The 15670-nt window shown below is 42.7% G+C and overlaps 1 protein-coding gene across 5 annotated transcripts in view; it reads left to right on the top strand.

Moving 5' to 3' along the window:
• Positions 1-15670, top strand: part of LOC121579328 (cell adhesion molecule 1) — a 467092-nt gene that overhangs the window by 355308 nt on the left and 96114 nt on the right. For all 5 annotated transcript variants that reach the window (XM_041893817.2, XM_041893819.2, XM_041893818.2 and 2 more), the window contains one exon: positions 4081-4218. In XM_041893817.2, coding sequence (XP_041749751.1) covers positions 4081-4218 — 138 coding nt within the window. The remainder of the gene's footprint in view (positions 1-4080; positions 4219-15670) is intronic.

Genomic DNA, 15670 nt, shown 5'->3' with positions numbered 1-15670 from the left:
AAATAAATAGAAGGGAGCGCCAGAACAATAGTCTAATGTTTGGGAAAGATTTGGTCAAGTGGTAAAAGAGGAAGATTTAGAGACGCTACAAATTTGACAGACACAAGACAGGGACTTCAAAATGGCACGTCAAGGGAACTGTACTGTTCAGATGGGTTAAATGGAATAGTAGCCAAACTGAAATCTGGACACTGACTATAGGTCTATAACCTTTCACATAGCCTAATATAATATTAACTCCTTCAGAATTAGTCATTTCTAGCAGTAAAATGATAGACCAAATGTACATTTTGACTCGGGAACAGGAGTGGAGAAATATTATGAATTTATTTCAGCATCTTGAGAGAATGAATGCACGGTTAGGTGCTATCTTTATCAGCATCATCAAAAGCTGATAGTATTTCAATCACATAAAATATGCATCCAAGCCGAATTGAAATCTTATCAAAAACATGCTGGGTCGTTTTAACAGCTTTTAAACGTCTTTGCTGCACGAGAAAAGCAGAGACGAAAGAAGAAAGAAAAACCAAACTACCGACGTCAACTAGATTGAAGCATTCATTCTATCGATTTATGACATTCTAGCACCAACTAATGACAGAAGAGAAGCTGTGTGTATCTAATTATAGACAAGTTGACTAACAAATAGCCTACCAAAATGTTGGAAATTATAAGCAGAAACATAGGCCTATCTAAAAAGGCCTGTCAAACAACAAATCCTGTCATCTCTGACTGTACATCGCATTTTCTATATTTGAGGGTTAGGGTCGGGTGCGGTCCTCAGATTTTCACTTTATCACATTAGTCAGGCGGTTGCGGATGGGTTATTAGCAATTACGGGCGCGCGTGAACAAACAGCTGACCCGCGCATCACTAACACACACACAGCTATCACTGGCACATCAGTTACCGATGGAGTGGTTAATACCATAGCTGTATCTCACTCATTTTTGCACTCACAAATAAACTTACTAAGAAATAAAAAACAGTCACCAAGGTGTAGAGCCAAAGTGCAAAGCATGAATTGAATAATAATAATATCCTTGAAAAAAATTTAGCGGGAGTAAAAGTGAAGTGAAGACTGGAAGTCTGTCTCACTTTTAGGGATGAGGCCACCTCAACGTCACTTTCAATGTCATAACATCGCATAGGGCTCTAAAGTGCGACCATTGTGGTCGCATATGTTCCTAGATATTTTGCTGTGCCACCTGTCATTTTTATTTGGGAGCACCAGTGCCTACAATTGTTTTTCGTTGGAATGATTCGGCTTCACTCTACCATTGCTTTAAGAGTGCCCTAAAGAAAAAAGCAAGTGTCATGGTTGTACCATTACTACAGTGAAGACGGCTTGTTTGTAGCCCAAACGGTTCAAATGATATGACCCATATAACCGGTGCAACGTTTTCTTCTTTCTATGGTGAATTGCAAGCAGCAATTTACATTCATAAACATGTCGCGTGCCATTCTAAAACTAATTACGGGCCATTTGTTTAAACCTTGTTCAGTCATGTTCCTCAGTATGAAAATGTATGCACTCACTAACTGTAAGTCGCTCTGGATAAGAGCATCTGCTAAAATGACTAAAATGTAATGTAAAAATTAGCTAGCTAGCTAACAACCTAATAACTTTACTTATAGGCTATATCCTAACATTTGGGGGCACAGTAAGAAAGGAAAAGTGATGGCTTCTTCAGGCGATCAATAATCACAGCAATAAATGAATGAGAAGCTCTCAATTGCACACTCCTCACATCCTATCTCCTCATCTCCTTTTCAAAACCCATTGGAGGAGAAGGTCAGAGGGAAGGGACCTCTGGCTTTCTCATCCAATGGGTTTTGAGAAGGAGACGAGGAGAGGGGATGTGAGGAGTATGCAATTGAGATCTTCCAAATGACTGATATGTTGCGTGTTGTCACTAACAAACTTGATGTTCTTAAAGAGACAGTGTACAATTTTCTATGTAATGCATCTCAATAGAAAAACTGTGCTTTTACACAATGTGGAAACCTAATGTTCCACAAATTACTTTGTAATTTCAATGACAGGTATTTGTAACAACATTTAGCTTTTTGTATTTACAGGGTTTCAAATTAGTTTCTAGGGCACAAAATGTGCTTCAGAAGTAGCTAAAATACATATAGTCTACAGTGCTTTCAGAAAGTATTCTCACCCATTGACTTTTTCCACATTTTGTTGTGTTACAGCCTGAATTTTAAATGGATTAAATTGAGATTTTGTGTGGCCTACACACAATACCCCATAATGTCAAAGTGGAATTATGTTTTTAGAAATGTTGAGAAATTAATTACAAATTAAAAGCTGAAATGTGTTGAGTCAATAAGTATTCAACCCCTTTGTTATGGCAAGCCTAAATAAGTTCAGGAGTAAAAATGTGCTTAAGTCACATAAGTTGCATGGACTTCAACACTGTGCAATAATAGTGTTTAACATGACTACATTTTACATTTACATTTTAGTCATTTAGCAGATGCTCTTATCCAGAGCGACTTACAGTTAGTGAGTGCATACATTATTTTATTTTTTCATACTGGCCCCCCGTGGCAATCGAACCCACAACCCTGGCGTTGCAAACGTCATGCCCTACCAACTGAGGTACATACCTCATCTCTGTATCCTACACATACAATTATCTGTAAGGTCCCTCAGTCGAGCACTGAATTTCAAACACGGATTCAACCACAAAGACCAGGAAGGTTTTCCAATGCCATGCAAAGAAGGGCACCTATATAAAAAAAGCAGACATTGAATATCCCTTTGAGCATGGTGAAGTTATTAATTACACTTTGGATAGTGTATCAATACACCCAGTCACTACAAAGATACAGGCGTCCTTCCTAACTCAGTTGCTGGAGAGGAAGGAAACCGCTCAGGGATTTCACCATGAGGCCAACGGCGACTTTAAAACAGTTAGAGTTTAATGGCTGTGATAGGAGAAAACTGAGGATGGCTCAACAACATTGTAGTTACTCCACAATACTAACCTAAATGACAGAGTGAAAAGTCTGTACAGAATAAAAATATTCAAAAACATGCATCCTGTTTGCAATAATGTACTAAAGTAAAATTGCACCAAAAACATTATGTCCTGAATACAAAGCGTTATGTTTGGGGCAAACACAACACATCACTGAGTAACACTCTCCATATTTTCAAACCTAGTGGTGGCAGCATCATGTTATGGATATACTTGTAATCGTTAAGGACTGGGGAGTTTTTCAGGATAAAAAATAAACGATATGGAGCTAAGCACAGGCAAAATCCTAGAGGAAAACCTGGTTCAGTCTGCTTTCCAGCAGACACTGGGAGACCAATTCACCTTTCAGCAGGACAATAGCCTAAAACAGAAGGCCAGATATACACTGGAGTTGCTTACCAAAACGACATAGAATATTCCTGAGTGGCCTAGTTACAGTTTTGACTTAAATCGGTTAGAAAATCTAATGCAATACTTGAAAATGGCTGTCTAGTAATAATCAACAACCAACTTTATGTAATCCAAAATCGGTGAGTGGTCTCAGCTCGCACATTTATGGTTAAGAGTATAGTTGAGAGAAGGGGGAAAAGCATCCTAAAACATCTGAAGTGTACTGCATATAGTCAGTGTATGGGCTTTATTATCAAGTGGATGATTTAAAAAGGGGCCTTTCGACAAAGCTGATAGCGGCCGATTCTGACTTGAGATACGCGCACTTAAATAGAACTCCTCTCTGCGCACATTCTGACGTTGTTATTGTTTACAAGAAAATGACTGTACTGTAGTCAATTTAATTGATTTCAAAGTATTCCCATAAACCTCTCACAGATACAGTACTATTGCAACAAAATTCTGTTATTTTATTTGGTATGTGGAGGGACCCATATTAGAAATTACACCCATGACAATAGATGCATCACACCATGCTATTGCAACACCACCCCATTGCTGATGAAACACCCTTCCACCACACATGGACAGTTAAGACATCTAAGAGGCAGGACTGACCCGACACCCCCTGGTTGTTAGGGTGATTTATGCCCCACGTTCCCTAAACACAGTGTCTATTTGTCCCCTCTGCCAGTCCCTCCAGGCAACCCAATCATCGAATCCCGGGAGGGGCAGGTGATTGAGGGCAACGAGACAGAGATGACCTGCACTGCTATGGGCAGCAAGCCCGCCGCCACAATCAGATGGATGAAGGGAGACAAAGAGCTCCAAGGTAGGTTAACACCCGTCAACACCGTCACGCCCAAAACACTTTGTCAACCTAGTCACGCCCAAAACACTTTAGCTCTCTACTTTAACTCAGTTGGACTCTCCGACTGAAAGACTGAAGAGTCTTTCAAACAATATTTTTCTGATGAAGAGGAATAAAAAGGGCGAGGGTTAAGGTAATTGTAGTGAATTACTCTGAATGAATTGTAGAGTTGTCTATTAATGTTCATGCATCATTTTCCATTCCCTACATTGACTAAGTTCAAATTAGTCGACCCAGTGATTTAGTCATACATTCATGACCATAGCTTTATTCAAAAGCTTTATTTTTCAATAAAACCAGACAGAGACTCAATGGGTGACGGCTCATCACCAAGTCAACACCAAAACCCCTCCCCTCACATCATCTTCATAGACGTTTTCTTTAACCCATCTCTTGGCGCCTCTACACTCTCTTTCTAACTTTCTTCGCTCTTGATTTCTTCTCTCGTTCCTTTATAATTAGCGCTACGTCAATGACACCTCAGCCTAATTAGGTCACTCCCATGGCTCTGAATGACTTCCATTAGAGTGATGGGCTGGCTCAGTGGTCGCCTAGCCTTTTGGCAGAGTGACAGCTTTCAAGCCTCTCTTCAAAGGGAGCTGGGCGATTAGGGGGCCCATGGATTGGGCCAATGGAATGACCCCATGCTGTTCCAGCTCTTACTCAGCAGAGCCCAAAGCCCGTCACTCAACCTCATACCAACCACTAATGGTGCAAAGCCCTAATGAGGAGTCAAGGCCTTGGTTTCATCTACTCAATAAACACTTTTACCCAGGAGAGGGTAGGCTGACTGGTCCTGGAGGACTGTGCGCAGTGTGTGCAGGCTTAAGTTCCAGACCAGCGCTAATACACCAGTTTCACATAATCAACTAATCATGGTCTTTAATATAGACCAGGTTTAGGTGAATTTGGTGTTTTAGTGCTGGGCAGGAACAAAAGCCTGCACACATTGCGGCATTCCAGGACAGTAGGTGCCCGTTCCCTGCATCAGCCGTTCCCTGCATTAGTAACTACTACAGTGTTGTTGAATAGCACTGGCTAGGCCTAGATGTGTGGATGATATCCTTCCTTAATCTCTGTGTTGACAAGATAAGTTACTTGACAACAAACAGAGGGTGAAGGAGAGTTCACAGACCTGAGCTTAACTGCTAGCCGTGTAAAATGTTTTGTCCATTGCCTATTTTTATTGTAATTTGGTATTTTCATTTGGTAATTAAGAGGCCTTTCTATTGCCGACCACCTCTGAAAGTAGTATCGCGTTGTCTTGAATGATGTGGAGTTGAGTCCATGTTTTCTTCGTTAATTGCCACATCAATGTGAAGAAAATGGCATGCCGCATTGTTCAGTGGGAGTTTGACTGACTGAATGGACAGAATGTGGAGGTTGAGAAGCAGGAAACGTGAGGACAGAAGAGACATGGGCTCTTTGTCAAGTCATATTTCCTGGGTTTTTGCATCCTCTCTCCTTGCCTCCTCTGAGGGGAGGGACCTTGGACCTCTAATACGGTTGAGAAGGAGGCGAGCAGATAGGATGTAAGGAATCATGGAATGATGAATTGAGATAGGACACAAAAGGGAAAGAGCGCGTCACCGCAGTCCACGCCACTCGCCGCCTGCTCCAAATTGCTTTCGGCGTCGGCCGGCTTCTCGCCTTGCAGATTTATTTCTAATTAAACCTAATTACCTTAAGGGATAATCGGGCGTGTTTTAAATATCATTTAAAGGTTACACACCCGTCCTGCTCACTCACGAATGTAAACCAAGATGTCGGCCCCCGAAAGCAAAGCCCCAGTTATCCTACTATCATTATATACCTTCTCTTGCCCTCTCTGTGTCTCTCTCTCTCTCTCTCTCTCTCCCCCACTCTCTCTTTCTCCCCTCACCCTTGCCCTTTCCCTTCCCCACTCTGCCTCTTTCTTGTCCTCTCTCTTATCCTGCTTGTTTTGTGTTGTGGTTAATATTCCCCCCTCTTTTATATCCTGTCTTCAACAGATATCTCCAGCACTTAAAGCAAACGAGTGAAATCAAAGTCAAGGAACAATGGGAGTTCCAGCAGCACAGGTTATTCTGTCTGTACAAGACGAGATGAGAGGGAGAGAGACGGGGAGGGGGGGATAGGACGACGGAGCAGTGACGGACGGGTGCGAGCATGGCCATTAGCCTTAAGTCTTCTAAAGAAAACTACCGGGGTGATTTCAATTACCCTGCCACACTCTGCCGGAATGACTGGCAAATTGATAAAATAATATTTGAACTTGCTGAGGGCAAGTAGTCAAGGAATGTCTGAGGCACTTCGATGCATCCGAGTCCACTCTCCCCAACCGCAGGCCCCCCGCGTACCCCCGCGCTCTTAAATGGCGCTGAAATTACAATTAACTATTATTTTAAAATGTAAAATAGGGGGGACTGTTAATGGCTCTGCATCTGAAGGAATAGCTAAGTGCAGCCATTAACAGTGGATCGACTCTCTCTGCTTTGATGTTGAAGTCTGAGCTTCACTATTCGACTACAAAAGCAATTAGCTTTTCATTAACATTAATATGTTCGCTAGCACTCAAAAAATAATGTCTGAGTAATATCGAGCGTCACATCTGAGACTGCGGCTATCAAATGGAGATGCTATCACCGTGGGAAGATGATATCTTCATAAGTAAATAAGATTCAGTATGCATCATCCAATTCAAAGGTATTTGCATATCTCAGTCTTTCATTGAAGTCTGCCCCTTCCATTGAGGAAGTGCCCGACATATGTTTGTTATTGCATAATGTTGGCAGTGCAGTGATATTCAACATGTCCATAATTAGCTACTGTGCTGTAATAATAACATCAAATGTATGGAAAACCAATTAAATCCTTAGGTCAAGGTACACCTTACACATTATCAATGTGATAGAGCCAGTGTCTGCTGTCTTTTCCCCCTGGTAGTAAATTGTTCACTTTATCATTGGTCAGACAGTCACCTTAGCTGATTTCTCAGGTCTAACTCATCTGTTTAATTAAAACGCTGTCAGTAATTATTTTTAACTATGACACCTCGCTGCTCCTTCTCCACGTTGCTGTATGTTTTTTTTACGGTTGCGTTTTATTAGCGACAAATTAGTTTCTACAGCGCTTGGCTTGTCAAATGGGGTAACACGCACCTGTTTGTCACAAAGACTCGTTTTCACATCAGCCTCGGAGACAGCTGTCACTGCGGTGACGGAGCGGGATGTGAAGCGGGTAACTCATTATCCGTCAGATACCTGTAGCTGAGGAACAACAGCACTCAAAGGCAGTTCACTAGGAGCAAGAAGGCAGTTTGCCATTTCATCCTTATAATACAAAGCTACAGTGCCTTCAGAAAGTATTCACACCCCTTTACTTTTTCCACATTTTGATGTGTTACAAAGTGGGATTAAAATGAATTTGTCATTTTTTGTCAACGATCTACACAAAATACTCTGTAATGTCAAAGTGTAAGAAAAATTTGAGCATTTGTAAAAAAAAAAAAATTATAATAAAAACACTAATTGATTAGATAAGAATTCAACCAGTTCAACATGTTAGAATCACCATTGGCAGCGACTACAGCTGTGAGTCTTTCTGGGTAAGTCTATAAGAGCTTTCCACACCTGGAATGAAAAATTCTTCAAGCTCTGTCAAATTGGTTGTTGATCATTGCTAGACAACCATTTTCAGGTCTTGCAATAGATTTTCAAGCATATTTAAGTCAAAACTGTAACTTGGCCACTCAGGAACATTCACTATCTTATTGGTAAGCAACTCCAGTGTAGATTTGGCCTTGTGTCTTAGGTTGTTGTCCTGCTGAAAGGTGAATTCATCTCCCAGTGTCTGGTGGAACACAGACTGAACCAGGTTTTCCTCTAGGATTTTGCCTGTGCTTATCTCCATTCCGTTTCTCTATTCCATTTCTTTTTTATCCTGAAAAACTCCCTAGTCCTTAACAAGCATACCTATAACATGATGCAGCCACCACTAGCTTGAAAATATGGAGAGTGGTACTCGGTAATGTGTTGTAATGGTTGTGGCAAATCCAGAACACTTTCTATTCATTCAGGATGAAAAGTTAATTGCTTTGACACATTTTTTGCAGTATTACTTTGTTGCAAAAAGATCACTTTCTGAGTCAAAATGCAAGCTGAGATCTACCACTCAGATTATTTAAAAACATGACTTAAACGTAAGCCTATGCAACATTAACCAATTAAAAACAGTTCTATAGCAATGAGGTTTGTGCAGTAGGCTGTAGGCCCAATACATTATCATTGCATATTTCTATGCTTGAATTGCCCTGCCAATGTTGTTCTTCTGTAATTAATAACTTCACCATGCTCAAAGGGATATTCAATGTCTGCTTTTTTTTACCCATCTACCAATAGGCGCCCTTCTTTGCGAGGCATTGGAAAACCTCCCTGGTCTTTGTGGTTGAATCTGTGTTTGAAATTCACTGCTCGACTGAGGGACCTTACAGATAATTGTATGTGTTGGGTACAGAGATGAGGTAGTCATTCAAAGATCATGTTAAACACTATTATTGCACACAGAGTGACTTGTTAAGCAAAGTTTTACTCCTGAACTTATTTAGGCTTGCCATAACATAGGGGTTGAATATTTATTGACTCAAGACATTTCTTTTGCTTTTTTTTATTTTATTTTTTATCAAAAGATAATTCCAAATCAAATCAAATTGTATTTGTCACATGCGCCGAATACAACAGGTGTAGACCTTACAGTGAAATGCTTACTTACAAGCCCTTAACCAACAATGCAATGTTAAGAAAGAATACCAAAAAACAAACACAAAAAACATTAAATAAAAATACAAAAATAAATAAAAGTAACAAATATATATAGCAAGGCTATATACAGGGGGTACCGGTACCGAGTCAATGTGCGGTGGCACCGGTTAGTCGAGGTAATATGTACATAGAGTTATTAAAGTGACTATGCATAGATAATAAACAGAGAGTAGCAGCAGCGTAAAGAAACACCTTCCTAATTTTGAGTTTCACCACCCACTTTTGCCCTCAGAACAGCCTCAATTCTTGGGCTCCGGAGTGGCGCAGCGGTCTAAGGCACTGCATCTCAGTGCTTGAGGCGTCACTACAGACCTGTGACTATTTGCAATGCAAATAGTCTGGGTAGCCAGTTGATTAAATGTTCAACAGTCTTATGACTTTGGGGTAGAAGCTGTTTAGAAACCTCTTGGACCTAGACTTGGCGCTCCGGTACCGCTTGCCGTGCGGTAGCAGAGAGAACAGTCTTTGACTAGGGTGGCTGGAGTCTTTGACAATTTTTAGGGCCTTCCTCTGATCACCACCTGCTATAGAGGTCCTGGATGGCAGGAAGCTTAGCCCCAGTGATGTACTGGGCCGTACGCACTACCCTCTGTAGTGCCTTGCGGTCGGAGGCCGAGCAGTTGCCATACCAGGCAGTGATTCAACCAGTCAGGATGCTCTCGATGATGCAGCTGTAGAACCTTTTGAGGATCTGATGACCCATGCCAAATCTTTTCAGTCTCCTTAGGGGGAATAGGTTTTGTCGTACCCTCTTCACGACTGTCTTGGTGTGCTTGGACCATGTTAGTTTGTTGGTGATGTGGACACCAATGAACCGTCGATGAGAATGGGGGCGTGCTAGGTCCTCTTCTTTTTCCTGTAGTCCACAATCATCTCCTTTGTCTTGATCACGTTGAGGGAGAGGTTGTTATCCTGGCACCACACGGCCAGGTCTCTGACCTCCTCCCTATAGGCTGTCTCGTCGTTGTCGGTGATCAGGCCTACCACTGTTGTGTCATCTGCAAATTTAATGATGGTGTTGGAGTTGTGCTTGGCCATGCAGTCATGAGTGAACAGGGAGTACAGGAGGGGACTGAGCACACACCCCTGAGGGAACCCCGTGTTGACGATCAGCGTGGCGTATGTGTATTTACCTACCCTTACCACCTGGGGGCGGCCCATCAGGAAGTCCAGGATTCAGTTGCAGAGGGAGGTGTTTAGTCCCAGGGTCCTAAGCTTAGTGATGAGCTTTGAGGGCACTATGGTGTTGAACGCTGAGCTGTAGTCAATGAATACCATTCTCACATACAGTGAGGGAAAAAAGTATTTGATCCCCTGCTGATTTTGTACGTTTGCCCACTGACAAAGACATGATCAGTCTATCATTTTAATGGTAGGTTTATTTGAACAGTGAGAGACACAATAACAACAAAAAAATCCAGAAAAACGCATGTCAAAAATGTTATACATTTATTTGCATTTTAATGAGGGAAATAAGTATTTGACCCCTCTGCAAAACATGACTTAGTACTTGGTGGCAAAACCCTTGTTGGCAATCAGAGGTCAAACGTTTCTTGTAGTTGGCCACCAGGTTTGCACACATCTCAGGAGGGATTTTGTCCCACTCCTCTTTGCAGATCTTCTCCAAGTCATTAAACTTTCGAGGCTGACGTTTGGCAACTCTAACCTTCAGCTCCCTCCACAGATTTTCTATGGGATTAAGGTCTGGAGACTGGCTAGGCCACTCCAGGACCTTAATGTGCTTCTTCTTGAGCCACTCCTTTGTTGCCTTGGCCGTGTGTTTTGGGTCATTGTCATGCTGGAATAGTTGTCCTGTCCCCTTAGCAGAAAAACACCCCCAAAGCATAATGTTTCCACCTCCATGTTTGACGGTGGGGATGGTGTTCTTGGGGTCATAGGCTGCATTCCTCCTCCTCCAAACACGGTGAGTTGAGTTGATGCCAAAGAGCTCGATTTTGGTCTCATCTGACCACAACACTTTCACCCAGTTCTCCTCTGAATCATTCAGATGTTCATTGGCAAACTTCAGACGGGCCTGTATATGTGCTTTCTTGAGCAGGGGGACCTTGCGGGCGCTGCAGGATTTCAGTCCTTCACGGCGTAGTGTGTTACCAATTGTTTTCTTGGTGACTATGGTCCCAGCTGCCTTGAGATCATTGACAAGATCCTCCCGTGTAGTTCTGGGCTGATTCCTCACCGTTCTCATGATCATTGCAACTCCACAAGGTGAGATCTTGCATGGAGCCCCAGGCCAAGGGAGATTGACAGTTCTTTTGTGTTTCTTCCATTTGCAAATAATCGCACCAACTGTTTTCACCTTCTCACCAAGCTGCTTGGCGATGGTCTTGTAGCCCATTCCAGCCTTGTGTAGGTCTACAATCTTGTCCCTGACATCCTTGGAGAGCTCTTTGGTCTTGGCCATGGTGGAGAGTTTGGAATCTGATTAATTGATTGCTTCTGTGGACAGGTGTCTTTTATACAGGTAACAAGCTGAGATTAGGAGCACTCCCTTTAAGAGTGTGCTCCCTACTCAGCTCGTTACCTGTATAAAAGACACCTGGGAGCCAGAAATCTTTCTGATTGACAGGGGGTCAAATACTTATTTCCCTCATTAAAATGCAAATCAATTTATAACATTTTTGACATGCGTTTTTCTGGATTTTTTTGTTTTTATTCTGTCTCTCACTGTTCAAATAAACCTACCATTAAAATTATAGACTGATAATTTCTTTGTTAGTGGGCAAACGTACAAAATCAGCAGGGGATCAAATACTTTTTTCCCTTCACTGTAGGTGTTCCTTTTGTCCAGGTGTGAAAGCGCAGTGTGTAGCGCAATAGAGATTGCATCATCTGTGGATCTGTTGGGGTGGTATGCGAATTGGAGTTGGTCTAGGGTTTCTGGGATAATGGTGTTGATGTGAGCCATGACCAGCCTTTCAAAGCTACAGACGTGAGTGCCACGGGTCGGTAATCATTTAGGAAAGTTATATTGGTGTTCTTGGGCACAGGGACTATGGTGGTCTGCTTGAAGCATGTTGGTATTACAGACTCAGACAGGGAGCGGTTGAAAATGTTAGTGAAGACACTTGCCAGTTGGTCAGCGCATGCTTGGAGTACACGTCCTGGTAATCCGTCTGGCCCTGCGGTCTTGTGAATGTTGACCTGTTTAAAGGTCTTACTCACATCGGCTACGGAGAGCTTGATCACACAGTCGTCCGGAACAGCTGATGCTCTCATGCATGTTTCAGTGTTACTTGCCTCGAAGCGAGCATAGAAGTAATTTAGCTCGTCTGGTAGGCTCGTGTCACTGGGCAGCTCGCGGCTGTGCTTCCCTTTGTAGTCTGTAATAGTTTGCAAGCCCTGCCACATCCGACGACCGTCGGAGCCGGTGTAGTATGATTCGATCTTACTCCTGTATTGACGCTTTGCCTGTTTGATGGTTCATCGGAGGGCATAGCGGGATTTCTTATAAGCTTCCAGGTTAGAGTCCCGCTCCGTGAAAGCGGCAGCTCTACCCTTTAGCTCAATGCGGATTTTGCCTGTAATCCATGGCTTCTGGTTGGGGTATGTACGTACATTCACTGTGGGGACGACTATGACATTATGGGGTATTGTGTGTAGGCCAGTGACAAAAAATCTCAATTTAATCTATTTTAAATTCAGGCTGTAATACAACAAATGTGGAAAAATTCAAGTGGTGTGAATACTTTTTCAAGGCACTGTATATGTAAATAAGTCCTCTGTCAGGTTCATTTTCCCTCACCCTCTGTCACTCCCACTCCCTCTGCCTGTTTCTACCTCTCTCTTTTTCCTTCTTCCCTCTACCTCTTTCCTCCCCTCCCCTTGTTCTTTCTCTCTCTCTCCCGCTCCTGCTTTTTCTCCCTGATCAACGTCCCCATCTCAATCGAATAAAATTCTATTCGCTTCATTGACATGACCGAAATACACTCTTGATACCAAATATTGTTATGAAATGGGACAATGGGGAAAGAAAGTTGGCCTATTCAGCGTGTGGAGAGTGTGTTGTCTGTATTGTGTAGCACCACAGTTACTCATCAGAACGAGGTACATGTGTAGGCCTACTTCACACCTCGCTGTGTACCGTTGGCAGGGGTTACTATGGATCAAAATTCCTTCATAAAACACAAATTAACTGTCCCATCAACAACCACCCCAGCAGCCATTGAGTGACTCACGAGTACAACAGCCCTTGACAACGAGCAATTTCCAGCTGATTCACCTTCCATTGACCATTCTCTAGGACGTTCCCTTCTCTCTTCCCTACTTGTACTGTACAAGGTCACTCACAGAGCCACTCCATTCAGAGACGCACAATGGCCACCTCTCTCAATTATGCTAAGTTATTAATACTCTTCCCTCATAGCCTTGAGCGCAACAGTAGCCCGTTGTTACCATTTTGTTACAAAATAAACATATTCCACTCCCAATTAAATGTGGGAACACTTGATTATGCAACACAAGCTTTTCATAGGAGGGGAAAAAGCTTATTTGTTTTCAGGTATTATATTTCACGAAAAGTACCAAAGAACATTTTATGTGATTGTGTGATGTCCTTGTGAAGATAAAACATATAGGCCAGTTACATTAATGACTTGCGGTCTAAAGATGACTGCTTTACAATAGGTCCCTACAGTCTTGTCCCTACAGCCAGACGGATTACCAGGACGTGTACTCCAATGGTCTAAGGCACTGCATCGCAGTGCTAGCTGTGCCACTATAGATCCTGGTTCGAATCCAGGCTCTGTCGTAGCCGGCCGCGACCGGGAGACCCATGGGGCGGCGCACAATTGGCCCAGTGTCGTCCAGGGTAGGGGAGGGAATGGCCGGCAGGGATGTAGCTCAGTTGGTAGAGCATGGCGTTTGCAACGCCAGGGTTGTGGGTTTGATTCCCACGGGGGGCCAGTATGAAAAATTTAAAAAATGATGTATGCACTCACTAACTGTAAGTCGCTCTGGATAAGAGCGTCTGCTAAATGACTAAAATGTAAATGTAAATGTTGTATTGAAACACGGCTGTTTTTCATCCCTATAGGAAAACAAGACACACACGCACAATGTCTTTGAGCAGGTGCTGGATATTGTTCAGTAAACTATAAAAATAAACTCTACACACTGTAATCTATGCTTGCATGTCGTTTATTGGTGACAATTGAGACAACGTTTCAACCACTCACGTCTTCATCAGGTGCCATACAATAGGTCTCTGAAGTCTTTAGTAAAGACCCACTTCGTAATTCCCAAAACAACAAAACTATGATGAAGAAAAATGGCTGTAAATATCAGTGGGTTTTTTACCCCCTAGAGTCGATGTCCGCTGCGCCGCAAAAATCAAATTAGCATAATAAAACAATCCCCGTCTGCATCTGCGATGAAAGGTGGCAGAGCTAGAGCGGTGTTTGTCAGATCATGAGGCATCCCGAAAATCGGTCTTCTCATGAAAACGTATGTAGCGTCCAAACGGTTTGGCCCACAAACTATTATGACCCCTATAGGGAAAGATGAGTCCATCTCGAACACATACTGTACATGTCGGTTATTTTGCTCTAGGATGCCCACAAGCCTCACAAGACTATAGTCCGAAGGTAGTCCGAGTAGCAGTTTAAAAAATGAATGGAAGTACAGTGCATTCGGAAAGTATTCAGACCCCTTGACTTTTTCCACATTTTGTTACAGTTCAGCCTTATACTAAAATGGATTTAAATGTTTTTTCCCCCTCATCAATGTACACACAATTCCCCATAATGAAAAAAGCAAAAACAGATTTTTAGGGCCACCAATCAATCCTTTATGGTAGAGTGGCCAGACGGAAGCCACTCCTCAGTAAATGGAAAATGACATCCCGCTTGGAGTTTGCCAAAAGGCACCTAAAGGACTCTCAGACCAAGAGAAACAAGATTCTCTGGTCTGATGAATCCAAGATTGAACTCTTTGGCCTGAATGCCAAGCGTCACGTCTGGAGGAAACCTGGCACCATCCCTACGGTGAAGCATGGTGGTGGCAGCATCATGCTGTAGGGATGTTTTTCAGTGGCAGGGACTGGGAGACTAGTCAGGATCGAGAGAAAGATGAACGGACCGAAGTCCAGACAGATCCTTAATGAAAACCTGCTCCAGAGCTCTCAGGACCTCAGACTGGGGGTGAAGGTTCACCTTCCAACATGACAACGACCCTAAGCACATAGCCAAGAAAACGCAGGAGTGGCTTCGGGACAAGTCTCTGAATGTCCTTGAGTGGCCCAGCCAGAGCCCAGACTTCAACTTGATTTAACATCTCTGGAGAGACCTGAAAATAGCTGTGCAGCAACACTCCCCATACAACCTGACGGAGCTTAAGAGTATCTGCAGAGAATAATGGGAGAAACTCCCCAAATACAGGTGTGCCAAGCTTGTAGCATCATACCCAAGAAGACTCGAGGCTGTAATCACTGCCAAAGGTGCTTCAACGAAGTACTGAGGAAAAGGCCTGAATACTTATGATATTTCCGGTTTACATTTTTAATAAATGTGCAAACATTTCTAAAAACCAGTTTTTGTTTTGTCATTATGGGGTATTGTATGTAGATTGATGAGGGGGAGAATCATCCATTTTAGAAT

Source organism: Coregonus clupeaformis, chromosome 13, assembly GCF_020615455.1.
Source record: "Coregonus clupeaformis isolate EN_2021a chromosome 13, ASM2061545v1, whole genome shotgun sequence".
Classification (NCBI taxonomy): domain Eukaryota; kingdom Metazoa; phylum Chordata; class Actinopteri; order Salmoniformes; family Salmonidae; genus Coregonus; species Coregonus clupeaformis.
Note: the sequence above shows the minus strand (reverse complement) of the source record. Positions and strands in the feature narration are given on the sequence as shown.